Raw genomic sequence first — 13,747 nt, 5'->3', positions numbered from 1 at the left:
TCGCCCTGCCCTGTGTTTGTGTGTTCAAACTGTGGGAGTGGACTGCTGTGACATCTGAGTTCACTGATGGCCCACTTCCAGGCAGGTTTTGGAAAGCAGTTCAGCACTCCCCGTCCTTCCGCCCCTTCACGTAGCCCCAATGTTTCCCGTTAGCACAAGGCCGAGGTCAGACCCCTTCTCAGACTCGCTGGCGTCCAGCCCTTGATCATTCCTGCTCCCCTGAGCCAATAAACGTCCGCAGGACTGGAGCTGCTCCTCATAATATGCGTGTGAACTGAAGTCCACCACAAAAACTCCCTGCCTGTGAAGCTGCAAGCCTGCTTTCACACCACATTTTTTAAATATTTGTGGTGGACAAGCTGCAGATGTGTGTTCATTTAAAGTACTATAGTAAGGTTTTTTTGCTGGGAGGTGTAGAATGAGTTATTATGAGCAGCTTTCTGGAAATTATAATTGGTTGCATTGTCGTAATTTCAGTGGAAGGTTGCAGGCGATAAGTTTTAATGGTTTTAAGTTAAATTATGTATGTTTTTTGTTTTAAGCAAGTTGATTTTAAATGGCTCGAAAGTGTAAAAATGATTGTTTTAGGTTAAAATGTTCCATTCTCTGTAATGTAGTATTTCAAGTACTATGTGACACTTGACCACAAAACCAGTCGTAGGTTGCACGGGTATATTTGTAGCAATAGCCAACAATACTTTGCATGGGTCAGAATGATCAATTTTTCTTTTACGCCAAAAATCATTAGGATATGAAGTAAAGATCATGTTCCATGAAAATATTTTGTAAATTTCCTACCGTAAGTATATTAAAACTTAATTTTTGATTAGTAATATGCATTGCTAAGAACTTCATTCGGACAACTTTAAACACCCTCACATTCCAGATATTTAAGTAGTTGTATCTCAGCCATATATTGTCCTATCCTAACAAACAATAAATCATTGGAAAGCTTATTTATTCGGATGACGTGTAAATCTCAGTTTCATAAAATTGACCCTACCGACTGGTTTTGTGGTCCAGGGTCACACATAAGTTTGTGTTGAAGCTAAATGGCAAAATATTTTTAGTGCTGTCAGTCAATTTAAAAAAAAAAATGTTAACTAATTAATCGCACATATTTTTTCTGTAATTAATCGCAATTAATCGCAGGTAATCCCACGTAACGTTAAAGTTTTTAAATATGCTTTTATATTGCAATAATTTCTCATTTAATCTTCAATCTTGGAATTTTAACAATTGTTTAATTGTTATTATAAATTTTAACAATTTGTTATTATAATTATTTATTATTTTAATAGCCAACAATACTTTGTATGGGTCAAAATTATCGATTTTTCTTTTATTCTAAAAATCATTAGGATATTAGGGCTGCACGATTATGACAAAAATCATAACTATACCATTGTTTGAAGCACTGCATGCCACCTTTCTATATGTAGTTTCTTCTTTACATATAAAAAGTAAAAATGTAAAAATTACAACAATGAAAAAATAAGATAACCTGTAGGAAAAACACACCCACCCCCACATCTTTTTGTAATTGTGGCTTTGAACGATTACATAATTGTGGCATCTGTAATTGTAGTTGTAATTGCGATTAGAAATTCGATTAATTGTGCATCCCTAGTAAAGATCACGCTCCATGAAGATATTTTGTAAATTTCCTACCATAAATATATCAAGATTTCATTTTTGATTAGTAATATGCATTGCTAAGACCTTCATTTGGACAGCGTTAACGGTGATTTTTTTTTTTTTTTTATTTTTTTGCACCCTCAGATTCCAGATTTTCAATTAGTTGTATTGCAGATAAATATCCTATCCTAACAAGTCATACATCAATGGAAAGCTTATTTATTCGGCTTTCAGATTTTTTTATAAATCTCAATTAAAAAAAAAAAAAAATGGACTGTTGTGGCTGGTTTTGTGGTCTAGGATCACAATTATTTAATAATTTAATTAAAAAACACCAGCATCTTATTTAAGTTGAGTATAGCATGTCACACTGATGTCAGTATTTGATGTCAGCTACCAAGATACCAAATGTTGTCTTGTCCTTTTTTTCCCCACAGGAACAGGAAGAAAAACAAGCCGCTTCTGAACGTGCAGGTAAACGGTGGAGGAAACGGCTGGGAAGACTCACCCTCACGGTCACCACTGTTGTCTGCCCGTTCCCCATGCATCCTACCAAATACCCCCAGTCACCTGGGAGATTCTGCAGGTGTAAGAAGTAAGTGCTTTTTATTTATTCGCAATAAACATCAAATTTGTGTTTTCCAAAACTGAGTGAGCGCGCTACCAAGTTAATATTTTCGTTCATCATACTGTAGGTGCACTCTAGATGTAAAAGGCTAGAGTTAGATTTAAGCGTTATGTTTGTTTATGAAATATGTTGATTTGACTGAATGCAGCTTTACACATATTGTTCATATGTACAGCATTCCCAGAATCCACTGCAGTGAAAAATGCATCCAGTCAACTCTAAACTCAATTTTAATCCGTTTTGAGTCCAATGTTTTCTTTAATATCACGCAGATAATGTTGCATCCCATGGAAGCTCTCCACTAATCATGAGGAAGGATATTGGTCTGGATGTCACACACAGGTACTGACCATTGAACTTGTGGTTGTTTTCATTCTTACGTCTGTGTTTGTCTTTCGACTTCCAACATATCTGAAATTTATGTGCTTTCTGTGCCTCCTCAAAGGTTTTCCACCAAGTCCTGGTTGTCTCAGACGTGTCAGGTGTGCAAGAAGAACATGATGTTTGGTGTTAAATGCAAACATTGCAAGTAAGCAAAAACGGGAGTTATTATTTAGGAAAACCACATCTGATTTTATGGTATCTTCCTGCTAATGTGTGCTTCCATTTCTTTTAGGGTGAAGTGCCACAATAAATGTACCAAAGAGGCCCCAAAGTGCAGGATTTCATTTGCACCATGTAAGCTGCAAAATGTTTTGTTATATATATATTATATATTATTATATTATTATTATATTATTATATATATTGTTATATACTGTATATTCAGATAGCTTTGCAGATGATCTAAAGTTCTGTTTTGTTCTTTCAGTTCCAAACAAGATCAGAAGAACAGAGTCAGTACCGTCAGGTATCAATAATCAGGTGGAGCGACCGACGGAGTCTCAGCAGTACGGAACATTACCGAAGGCAATAAACAAAAAGGCATGTAGCAAAAAACCAAACAAACCAGGAAGTTGAGATTCACGACATACTAATTCCTTATTTAACTTCTTGACTCAAGAGTGGTGTTAAAAGTCTTTTAGTTTTTGTTAAAATACTATATTTATAATGATAAGAATTATTGCTGTTATTTTTTTAATAAATTAGAGAAAAAATATGTTGTAATGTTTTATTAATGCATTATTTTAGTTTTATTTTATTTTATAAAAATCTATATCATTCTGTTTATTGTTCTATCTATCTATCTATCTATCTATCTGTCATTCTGTCATTGTCATTCTATTGTTCTTTCTATCATTCATTCTGTCATCCGTGCTATTGTTCTGTTTATTGTTCATTCTATATCTATCTATCTATCTATCTGTCTATCCGTCTATCATTTTGTCTATCTATCTATCGTTTTGTATCATTCTTTCTATCTATTTATCGTTCTGTCATTCTGTCAGTCTATCTACCGTTCTGTCGTTCTATTATTCTGTCGTTGTATCTGTTCTTCTGTCTGTCGCTCTGTCTATCTGTCTGTCTATCTATCTATCTGTCATCTATCTATCATTCTGTCATTCTATTGTTCTCTATCGCTCTATCTATCATTTTGTATCGTTCTTTCTATCTATCGTTCTATTATTCTGTCAATCTGTCTATCGTTCTATCATTCCATTCTGTTTGTTCTATCTATCATTCTATAGTTCTATAGTTCATTCTATCTATCTATCGTCTATCTATCGTTCTGTCATTCTGTTGTTCTTTCTATCATTCATTCTATCATTCGTGCTATCGTTCTATTGTTCTGTTGTTCATTCTGTTATTTATCTATCTGTCGTTCTTTCGTTCTATAATTCTATCGTTCTGTCATTCTATCATCAGCATTCTATCTATTGTTCTGTAGTTCATTCTATCTATCGTTCTATCTATCATACTATTTATCGTTCTATTGATCATTCTATTGTTTTATTGTTCAATCTATATCTATCTATCTATCATTCTGTCATTCTATTGTTCTGTATCTATCTATCTATCCTTCTATCTATCGTTCTATCGTTCTATCATTATACCTATTCGTCCATCTATCTTTTTAACAAATCATTTTTTTTTTCTTTATATTTATTTTTATCTGTCTTGTTCTATCGTTCTATCTTTATATCATCCATTGTTCTATCTATCATTCTTTCTGTCATTCATGCTATCTATCTATCATTCTGTCTATCAGTCTATCACTCTATCTATCCTTCTATCTATCATTCTATCGTTCTATCGTTCTATCATTGTAACTATTCGTCCATCTATCTTTTTAACAAATCATTTCTTTTTTTCTTTATATTTATTTTTACAATTGAATCTAGTGATGCTAGTGACTACCCATAAGTGTTTCAAACATCCATCTTTACACATTACATGCTTGTTTTTGGAAAAAGATTTTTAAGATTTGTGTCCCTTCCTTCAGGACCACCCTCCATCACTGAGTCACCTGGACTCCAGTAGTAACCCCTCCTCCACCACCTCCTCCACCCCCTCCTCACCTGCCCCCTTCGGTCAGAGCAACCCCCCCAAGCGCCACCCCACCACCCAACCCCTCCCCTAAGGGTCACGTTGACAGTCGCTTTCACTTCCCAGGTTAGTCTCGTTTACACTGATCCCACGGGCTCTTATTTGCAACCTGAGTGTAAACCCATTTAGACTTCTCTCTTCTCTTTGAGTAGCACAGCATATTTTAAGCACTCCTTTCTTGTTTCCTATGCTCAGAAATAACCTCTTCAGTAAATGTATACTAACCTACTGACATCTGCTTAAGTAACTCTCGCTGATGCATAACAAATAGATTTGCATAACAAGCAAATTGTTTAACCGGGTCTTACTCTTTTCCTTGCGGACATTTGTCTACTTGTCCCACTCAAAAGCTGCCTGCTACTTTCAGCATAGACAACAGTTTGTCTTCCCTGGTGAGTTAACAATCCTCCACACCACAAAACTCTGTTATTTGCTCGGCAGGTGTGGTGTATGAGTTCCTTGTTGAGTTATCACTGACGTTTTCAGACAAGTCAACTATGCTTCCCAGTCTTGAGAGCTTCAGCTGTAGTGAACTCAGCAATTTGAGATGAAGTTGCTAGTACTGCATATACTGTAGTGTGTCACCTCCTTGTGGTCATCTATGGGAATTGCTTCTTTTTTTTTTGCAGTATTTTGCAAGTGTATATAACTGCAGATTGGAGATCTCCAAAATGGGGCGGGAACTCCAAAAGTGGGCAGAACCTCCAAAATGGGGCGAGGTCTCATCGCGCAAAGACTTTACCCATTGGCTCTGGCTTCAGCCTATTGTTATTGACTTACATTTCAAAACTAAACTTTATAAATTAAACATTGTAGTTGATCTCAAATAAAATACACTATGCTGTATAAATAAATATGAGAGCAGAGCCCCAAAGGTCATGTGGTTACTGATATAACAGTGGTTACTGATATAAATGGGAATCCCCCACGAGCTCTCCCGCGAGCCATCCCAGTGAAGCGCAGGGGAAAGGTTTTACTCTATTGCTTTGTTTCAGGCAACGGGGGTGTCCCGGTTCTTAAAATTCGCAGGGTAGGAGGGGGGTAGTGACGCTGGATGTAACTAAAAAGGTCCAATTTTCCAGTGAGGTCCGGATGGGGAGTTACAGAACGGCCAGACGATCTCATATCGCATAATCTTATTAACTGTATATCTGCCACGCTATTCAGCGCCAATCCCGCCATGCAGTCAATTTCACTGGTAAGGTTAGGAAATCAACACTGTGATTGACACAACCAATAAAATTTTTAAAAGCTGTGGGGTGCCCCCATTTGGAGATCTGCAGGCTGCAGTTACACCCTTCTCCTATTTTGTGCTTTCAGCTCTGTGTGCCTCTAGTTATGGAAGCCCTTTTCTGCCATTAAATAAAAAATAGAAAAAGGTTATTGCGACTTATTTCACAATTCTGACTTTTTTTTTTTATCAGAATTACGTGATACAAACTCGCAATTCTGAAAAATAAAGTCGCAATTGCATGATATTAACTCGCAATTGTGAGTTATAAAATCAGAATTCTGAGATATAAAGTTGCAATTCTGAGAAATAAAGTCAGAATTTTGTGACATAAAATTGCAATTGCAAGTGAAGTCAGAATTGTAACATAAACTCAGAATTCTGTGAACATATCAGTGTTTTTTTTTTTCCCCTCGAAACTGGACTTTATAACTCGTAATTGCGAGTTTGTATCTCACGATTCTTATAAAAAAAGAATTGCGAGATACAAACTCGCAGTTGCGAGAAAAAAATAAAAAATTATTTCTCGCAATTGTAAGTTTATATCCTGCAATTCTTTATATCTACTTATATCTCACAATTGTGCATTTATATCTCACAGTTCTGAAAAAAAAGTCAGAATTGCGAGTTTATATGACACAATTCTTAGAAAAAAGTCAGAGTTGCGAGATGTAAACTCGAAATTGCGAGGAAAAAAAGTCAATTGTGAGATAAAGTCGCAATTGCCTCTTTTTTTTTAAAATTCAGTGGTGGAAACGGAAATAGAGAACCTAAAAGACATATTATTCAGTTGTGTAGTTGTATTATATTAAAGGTGCACCAAGTTACTAGCATTTATATCACTATTAAAGGGATAGTTCACTCAAAAACAAAAATTCATTCATTAATTACTCACCCTCGTGTCATCTTTCATCTTCAGAACACAAATTAAGACATTTTTATATCAGGCAGCAGCTTTGAACAGCAACTACTTTCAACTTCAGAACTTTAAGTGGAGTAAAATTACTTGGCGCACCTTTAAATGGAATTGGAACGCATCAACATCAACATACTCAACAATGCCTTTTTTTCTCACAGACATATCCAGTTCCACACATTCAGATGGAGGTTACAACACTGGGTAAGACTGAATGTCTCGATTACTGTGTTTATTCAGTATTTCTGGAAATGTTTTGACCCCGGTCAATTGAAATACAAGTTCCATCAGTTTTGGTTCCTCATGGTACATTGTAATTACTCTGCATTTGCAGCTGTAGCAGAACAACTTGAGGTTATTGCCTCATCATGAATGACTCATTTGTGCTAAGCTCACATGGAACAAATGTGACGGCACTGACTTCTAGAGAATTTTCCCTACAAGTTTAAACCCATTGCATGCTTCAAAGATGCTCTAAAGGGATAGTTCACCCAAATACTTGCTATTATTTATTCAGCTTTTTGTTGATCCCAACATGTTTAATTTTCTTCCATGAAACACAAAAAAAGTCCTCAAGCATCAAAAATGACAAAAAGCGCTGTAAAAGTAGATTGAAGCCATTTGATACCTTTTGTGAGAAAAGGCCAAAACGGAACTAATTATATGCTGATTTGCGACATGTGCTTTATTTGTCACAAGGCTTTCAGAAAACCATAATGATGAGTTAATGATAGAATTTAGATTTTTGGGTAAACTATCTTTTTGTAAACGATTTAGATTATACTGTACATCATACATAGTTCTGATACTGTATTTAAATGTGATTAGTAAAAGACCACTGAGTTTAATAGGTCATCTTTTCCATGCAGAGAAACAGATCAGTCGGATGGTAACGTCAACCAGTTGTCAACAAGCCAAAGGGAAGCTGTGGTGAGTGCTGCAAGAAACATGTTTCAACCACAGAGCTATCAGGAATTGAAAGCATTTGTGGGCAAAATCTCCTGTTCGTCATGGTGTCACATGTTTTTTTCAGTCAGTGGTGTATGTGTAGTGACCCTGACCACTAAAAGACATACTAATGCTTTGTCTTGTACATTTTGAATTGTGTAAAATCAAAACCGATTTAGGATTATGTAAATGTGAGAACATTTTTAAAACCTTTGGCCCTGTAACGTGACTAATGTTGGTTATTATATTCTTCTCATCCAGGATGAGGAGCAACAAGAGGAAGATGGGCAAGATCAGGAAGGATCGGATGATGAAAGTGAAGGCGATGAAGTGGATGACCTGCCCAATTGCAGGGGTTACTGGAAGGACCACATAAGCCGGAAGGCCAGCCAGACCAGCGTTTACCTGCAGGAGTGGGATGTGCCTTTTGAGCAGCTGGAGCTTGGAGAGCTGATCGGTAAAGGCCGATGGGGGAAGGTGTGCAGGGGCCGCTGGCACGGAGAGGTGGCCGTTCGCTTGTTAGAGATTGACGGTAACAACCAGGAGCACTTGAAGCTGTTCAAGAAGGAAGTGATGAACTACCGGCAAACGCGACACGAGAACGTTGTGCTGTTTATGGGGGCCTGCATGAACCCGCCCCATCTGGCCATCATCACCAGGTTCAGCTCTTTCAATGTTGTTGTTTTTTTTTTCAAAGAAATACATTAATATTTTTATTCAGCAAGTGTGTGTTAAATTGATCAAATTTATTTATGTTACAAAAGATTTCTATTTCTATAAACAATGTTCTTTCTGTTAATCATCCTGAATAAAATGCATCACGGTTTCCACTTAAGAATTAAGCAGCACAGCTGATAACAATAAGAAATGTTTCTTGCACCAAATCAGCATATTAGTATGATTTCTGAAGATCATGTGACACTGAAGGAATGGCTGCTTTAAATTCCGCTTTCCCATCACAGAAAGTAATTGCATTGCATATTTTAAATTGTAATATTTTACAGTATTACTGTTTTTTTTTAATCATCAAATACAGTAATACACTACCAGTCAAAAGTTTTTGAACATAAGATTTTAATGTTTTTTAAAGAAGTCTCTTCTGCTCACCAGGCCTGTGTTTATTTGATCCAAAGTACAGCAAAAACAGTACAATTTTGAAATGTTTTACTATTTAAAATAACTGCTTTCTATTTGAAAATATTTAAAAATTTGATCGCAATTTATTTCTGTGATCAAAGCAAAATTTTCAGCATCATTACGCCAATCTTCAGTGTCACATGATCTTTCAGAAATCATTCTAATATGCTGATTTGCTGTTCACAATTTTTTTATTTATATTATCAATATTTAACACAGTTGAGTACATTTTTTTCAGGATTCTTTGATGCATAGAAAGATCCAAAGATCAGCAATTATCTGCAATAAAAAAGCTTTTGTAACATTATACACCATACACTTTTTTGCGGGAAAGAAATTATAGAAATTAATACTTTTATTTAGCAAGGATGCTTTAAATTGATCAAAAGTGATGATAAAGACATTTATAATGTTACAGTATTAACTGTGAGTAGTAGTGTGTATATTTTGAATGTGTAATATGAGATATTATATAAGAGCATTTGTGTTTTGATTGTAATATATTTATGTTGTCCTGCCACAGCTTTTGTAAAGGAAGGACGCTCTACTCGGTTGTCAGGGATTCTAAACTTGACATCAACAAGATACGACAAATTGCTCAGGAAATTGTAAAGGTATGAAGCATCACATGTATTACATGTTCTTGGCTTCCTTTTTGAATGATTCATCAGTGCATGTTGTTATCCAAAGAAATGTCTTCGTAGTCTTTTATTAAAATGTAATAACTGTAATAACAAAGGATTAGCTCACTTCCAGAATGAAAATTTCCTAATAATTTACTCACCCCCATGTCATCCAAGATCTTCATGTCTTTCTTTTTTCAGTCGAAAAGAAATTAAGGTTTTTGAGGAAAACTTTTTTTTTTTGGATTTTTTTCCATATAGTGGACTTCAGTGGGTTGAAGGTCCAAATTGCAGTTTCAATGCAGCTTCAAAAGGGCTCTACACAATCCCAGATGAGGAATAAGGGTCTTATCTAGTATGCAATAGCTCTGCGATGTATGTATGTTTCTGCACGCATTACTTATTCAAGTTAGAAAGGTCACACACGGTTAGTTCTTCGTCTGTGTATTCCAGTTCAAGAAGGTAGTCCAACATTGTTGTTTTACCTTTTTTGTAAAAGGCATTTGACTTTCTTTGCACATTTGCTTTGCAAACACTGGGTTGGTACTTCTATCTACGTCACGCATGACCTTTTCCAACATGACTGTAACTCGTGAAGTCAAGCTAGTGTAAGATAACCATTTGTGGTTAGAAAGTATATACATTTGTATATTTTTAGTAAATGACAGATCATATCACTAGATACGACCCTTATCCATCAGCTGGGATTGTGTAGAGCCTTTTGAAGCTGCATTGAAACTGCAATTTGGACCTTTAACCTGTTGGAGAAAAATCCTGAAATATTTTCCTCAAAAACCTTTCTTTTTGACTGAAGAAAGAAAGACATGAACATCTTGGATGACATGGAGGTGAATAAATTATCAGGAAGTAAACTAATCTTTTAACGGTTTTGTGTTTTTACCTTTTACAGGGAATGGGCTACCTCCATGCAAAGGGAATTGTGCACAAAGATTTAAAGTCCAAGAATGTTTTTTACGATTCAAACAAAGTGGTCATCACAGATTTTGGTCTGTTTGGGATGTCTGGAGTGGTCCAAGAGGACAGGTACAGTGCATGTCATTACTCCATTGTTATGATCAAATAAAAATGTCTTATACAGCATTATACAGCATGCTTTGTTAAAGGGATAGTTCACCCTCATGTCGTTCCAAACCCATAAGACCTTTGTTCATCTTTGAAACACAAATTAAGATATTTTTGATGAAATCCGTGCATAGACAGCAACGCGACTGACACGTTCAAGGCCCAGAAAGTTAGTAAGGGCATCCTTAAAGTAGTTCATGTGAATGTGCATCAAAGACTGATAGAGATAAGAAGAAATTGTTAAATGAAGTTGTTATTTTTGCACAAAAAGTATTCTCGTAGCTTCATTAAATTAAGGTTGAACCACTGATGTCACATTAATTATTTTAACAATGTCCTTTCTACCTTTCTGGGCAATGAACATGTCATTGCCGTCTATGCAGGGTCTGAAAGCTATTGGATTTCATCAAAAATATTTTAATTTGTGTTACTAAAATGAACAAAGGTCTTACATGTTTGTAACGACATGAAGGTGAGTAATTAATGACAAAATTTTCATTTCTGGGTGAACTATCTCTTTAAGAACTTAATTAACGTGAATGTGTTTGCTTTTAGGCGGGAAAATGAACTGAAGCTGCCACGAGGGTGGATCTATTACCTGGCTCCAGAGATCGTGCAAGAGATAGGACCAGGAAACCAAGAAGACTGTTTGCCCTTTTCAAAAGCTGCTGATGTTTACGCTTTTGGGTAAAAACCACATCTCTTTTCCCACATCGGCATCACATATGCAGTGCCTCTAATGCAAACATTTGGTTTTGGTGTTAATGTTTCATTTCTGCATAAAAAAAAATATCTCCCAAAGACAAAGCAGAGTTTTTCTGATTGGTCCTTCATTTTAGAGCCTTTATCTAAATCAAATACAGTATTTTGCAAGCCAACATTGAAGCTGATCAGTTGACTTTGTATGTGTCTCAGCACTATCTGGTATGAACTCCAGGCCAAAGAATGGCCCATCGTTAATCAACCAACTGACGTTTTGATCTATCAGCTGGGAAGTGGAGACGGCATCAGAACGTTACTGGCCCAGAAGGGTACAAGCTTGGGCAAGGAGGTTACGGTGAGTCCAGCCCTGGTATATTTAAATAATATATACAGTTGAAAAAAAAATGATCAAAAGTGTACATACGCTTGGTTCTTATCTGAATGATCCACAGCTGTGTTTTTTTTTTGTATAGTGATAGTTGTTCATGAGTCCCTTGTTTGTCCTGAACAGTTAAACAGTTAAAATTCTTCAGGTCCCACAGAGTCTTTGGTTTTTCAGCATTTTTGTGTATTTGTATAATTTTAAGATCCATGTTTTCACACTTTTGAACATAGTTGTATTTTGCCAAAATATCATATATATATATATATATGTGTGTGTGTGTGTGTGTGTGTGTGTGTGTGTGTGTGTGTGTGTGTGTGTGTGTGTGTGTATATGTATGTGTATATATGTATATATATATATATTTTTAATGATTTTCAGAAGCCTCATAAGATACGTACGTTTCCCAGAAGACAAAATAAGTTAAATTTACCCTGATCTTCAAATTCTAAAAGTTTTCACCCCCTAGCTTTTAATGCATCATGTTTTCTTCTGAAGCATCAGTGAGTGTTTGAAACTTCTGTAATAGTTGCATATGAGTCCCTCAGTTGTCCTCAGTGTGAAAAGATGGATCTCAAAATCATGCAGTCATTGTTGGGTTCAAATACACAAAAACTCTGAAAAAACAGAATTTGTGGGACCTGAAGGATTTTTCTGAAGAACAGTGGCCAGTTTAAATGTTCAGGACGAACAAGGGACTCATGAACAACTATCACTAAACAAAATCTGTGGATCATTCAGGAAACAACACAGTATTAAGAATCAAGTGTATGTAAACTTTTGTACATAGTTATTTTTATAAATTCAACTATTATATGTAAACATCTTTTATGTGAAATATCTTATTCAGGTCAGTACTAAAGGAAAAATATCATGCATTTTGTATGATCCCTCTTATTTTGGTAAAATAATTAACATCTTGCAGATTCTGCAAGGTGTATGTAAACTTTCGACCTCAACTGTATATTGGTAGGTGTATAGAAATAAAATGTTTATATTGTAGTGTATAATGTAACATGGTCATTGTTCTCGCACTACAGGAGATTCTGTCAGCCTGCTGGTCCTTTAAAGTAGAGGACAGACCCACATTCACTCAGCTGTCAGACTTACTAGAAAAGCTTCCGAAGCTCAACCGCAGACTCTCACACCCCGGGCACTTCTGGAAGTCTGAGGAGTATGTATCCTAGACTGGAACGCTAGCATGCTGCAGATCCCCCCTTTTTTTTAGGGGGAGTAGTTTAGGAAGCATGAAAACTAACAGATCGTTTGGAGCCGACCTGTGCATTGGTTTTTTTTTTATCTCTCTCTCTATTCTGAGCCTTTACACAATTGGATTTGTAGCGTAGCAAGTGTCAGAAGGATGCTGTGCATGAAATCAGCTGTTATATATTAGGTCAAACCTGATATCACATGGTGTGGAAAATAACAATAAGTGATCGTAATGAAAAAAGAGTGTATGTGAGTGCTTTTCTGCTACCAAAGCTTTTGCCTGTTATGAACGATTGTTCTGGTTTGCAAATAAGTGTGAAGACTTTTGTGGTTTATCGTATATTATTTACCATTGAAATTCAAAAGCGAGTGGTTCAAAGGGGAAGGTGCTTATTGATTTAACCTGTTACACTTTTAAAATGTTTATACACCCAAATATCTGGCCTGTGGTCAGTAAATCAATTCTTATATTTAAAAATAACAGTTAGACTGTGGTGAAAAAAAAAAAGGCGTGATCAGAATTTATAATTAAAATAATATTGACAATAATTCTATATTATTATTATTTATCAGTACAAGCAGTTGAAATCCCTGAAAAACTTTTAGAATTTTTTTTACAATTATTTGTGTATGTTGTCTTTTTTTGTGTGTTTCTCTCCATACTGGGAATGGGCCCAACTTGTGATCCCATCTCTGTCATCTGCTGTTCCTGTCTCCATCTTGATGTCTCAACTTTCCACCAACCTGTTCCAAATCTTCATAA

The 13,747-nt window shown here is 35.8% G+C and overlaps 1 protein-coding gene across 1 annotated transcript in view; it reads left to right on the top strand.

Moving 5' to 3' along the window:
* The window catches only part of ksr1b (kinase suppressor of ras 1b), a 46,124-nt gene that overhangs the window by 31,259 nt on the left and 1,118 nt on the right, over positions 1-13,747 (top strand). Inside the window, 16 exon segments of the mRNA XM_051129327.1 lie at positions 2,076-2,233; positions 2,539-2,608; positions 2,712-2,795; positions 2,883-2,944; positions 3,078-3,190; positions 4,650-4,747; positions 4,749-4,819; positions 5,104-5,145; positions 7,062-7,104; positions 7,770-7,830; positions 8,110-8,507; positions 9,509-9,599; positions 10,519-10,652; positions 11,247-11,378; positions 11,607-11,748; positions 12,816-12,949. Of these exon segments, the coding sequence (XP_050985284.1) occupies positions 2,076-2,233; positions 2,539-2,608; positions 2,712-2,795; positions 2,883-2,944; positions 3,078-3,190; positions 4,650-4,747; positions 4,749-4,819; positions 5,104-5,145; positions 7,062-7,104; positions 7,770-7,830; positions 8,110-8,507; positions 9,509-9,599; positions 10,519-10,652; positions 11,247-11,378; positions 11,607-11,748; positions 12,816-12,949 (1,833 nt within the window).

Source organism: Labeo rohita, chromosome 15 (genome assembly GCF_022985175.1).
Source record: "Labeo rohita strain BAU-BD-2019 chromosome 15, IGBB_LRoh.1.0, whole genome shotgun sequence".
NCBI classification, from domain to species: Eukaryota; Metazoa; Chordata; class Actinopteri; order Cypriniformes; family Cyprinidae; genus Labeo; species Labeo rohita.
The sequence above is the reverse complement of the archived record's forward strand: the minus strand, read 5'-3'. Positions and strand labels throughout refer to the sequence as shown.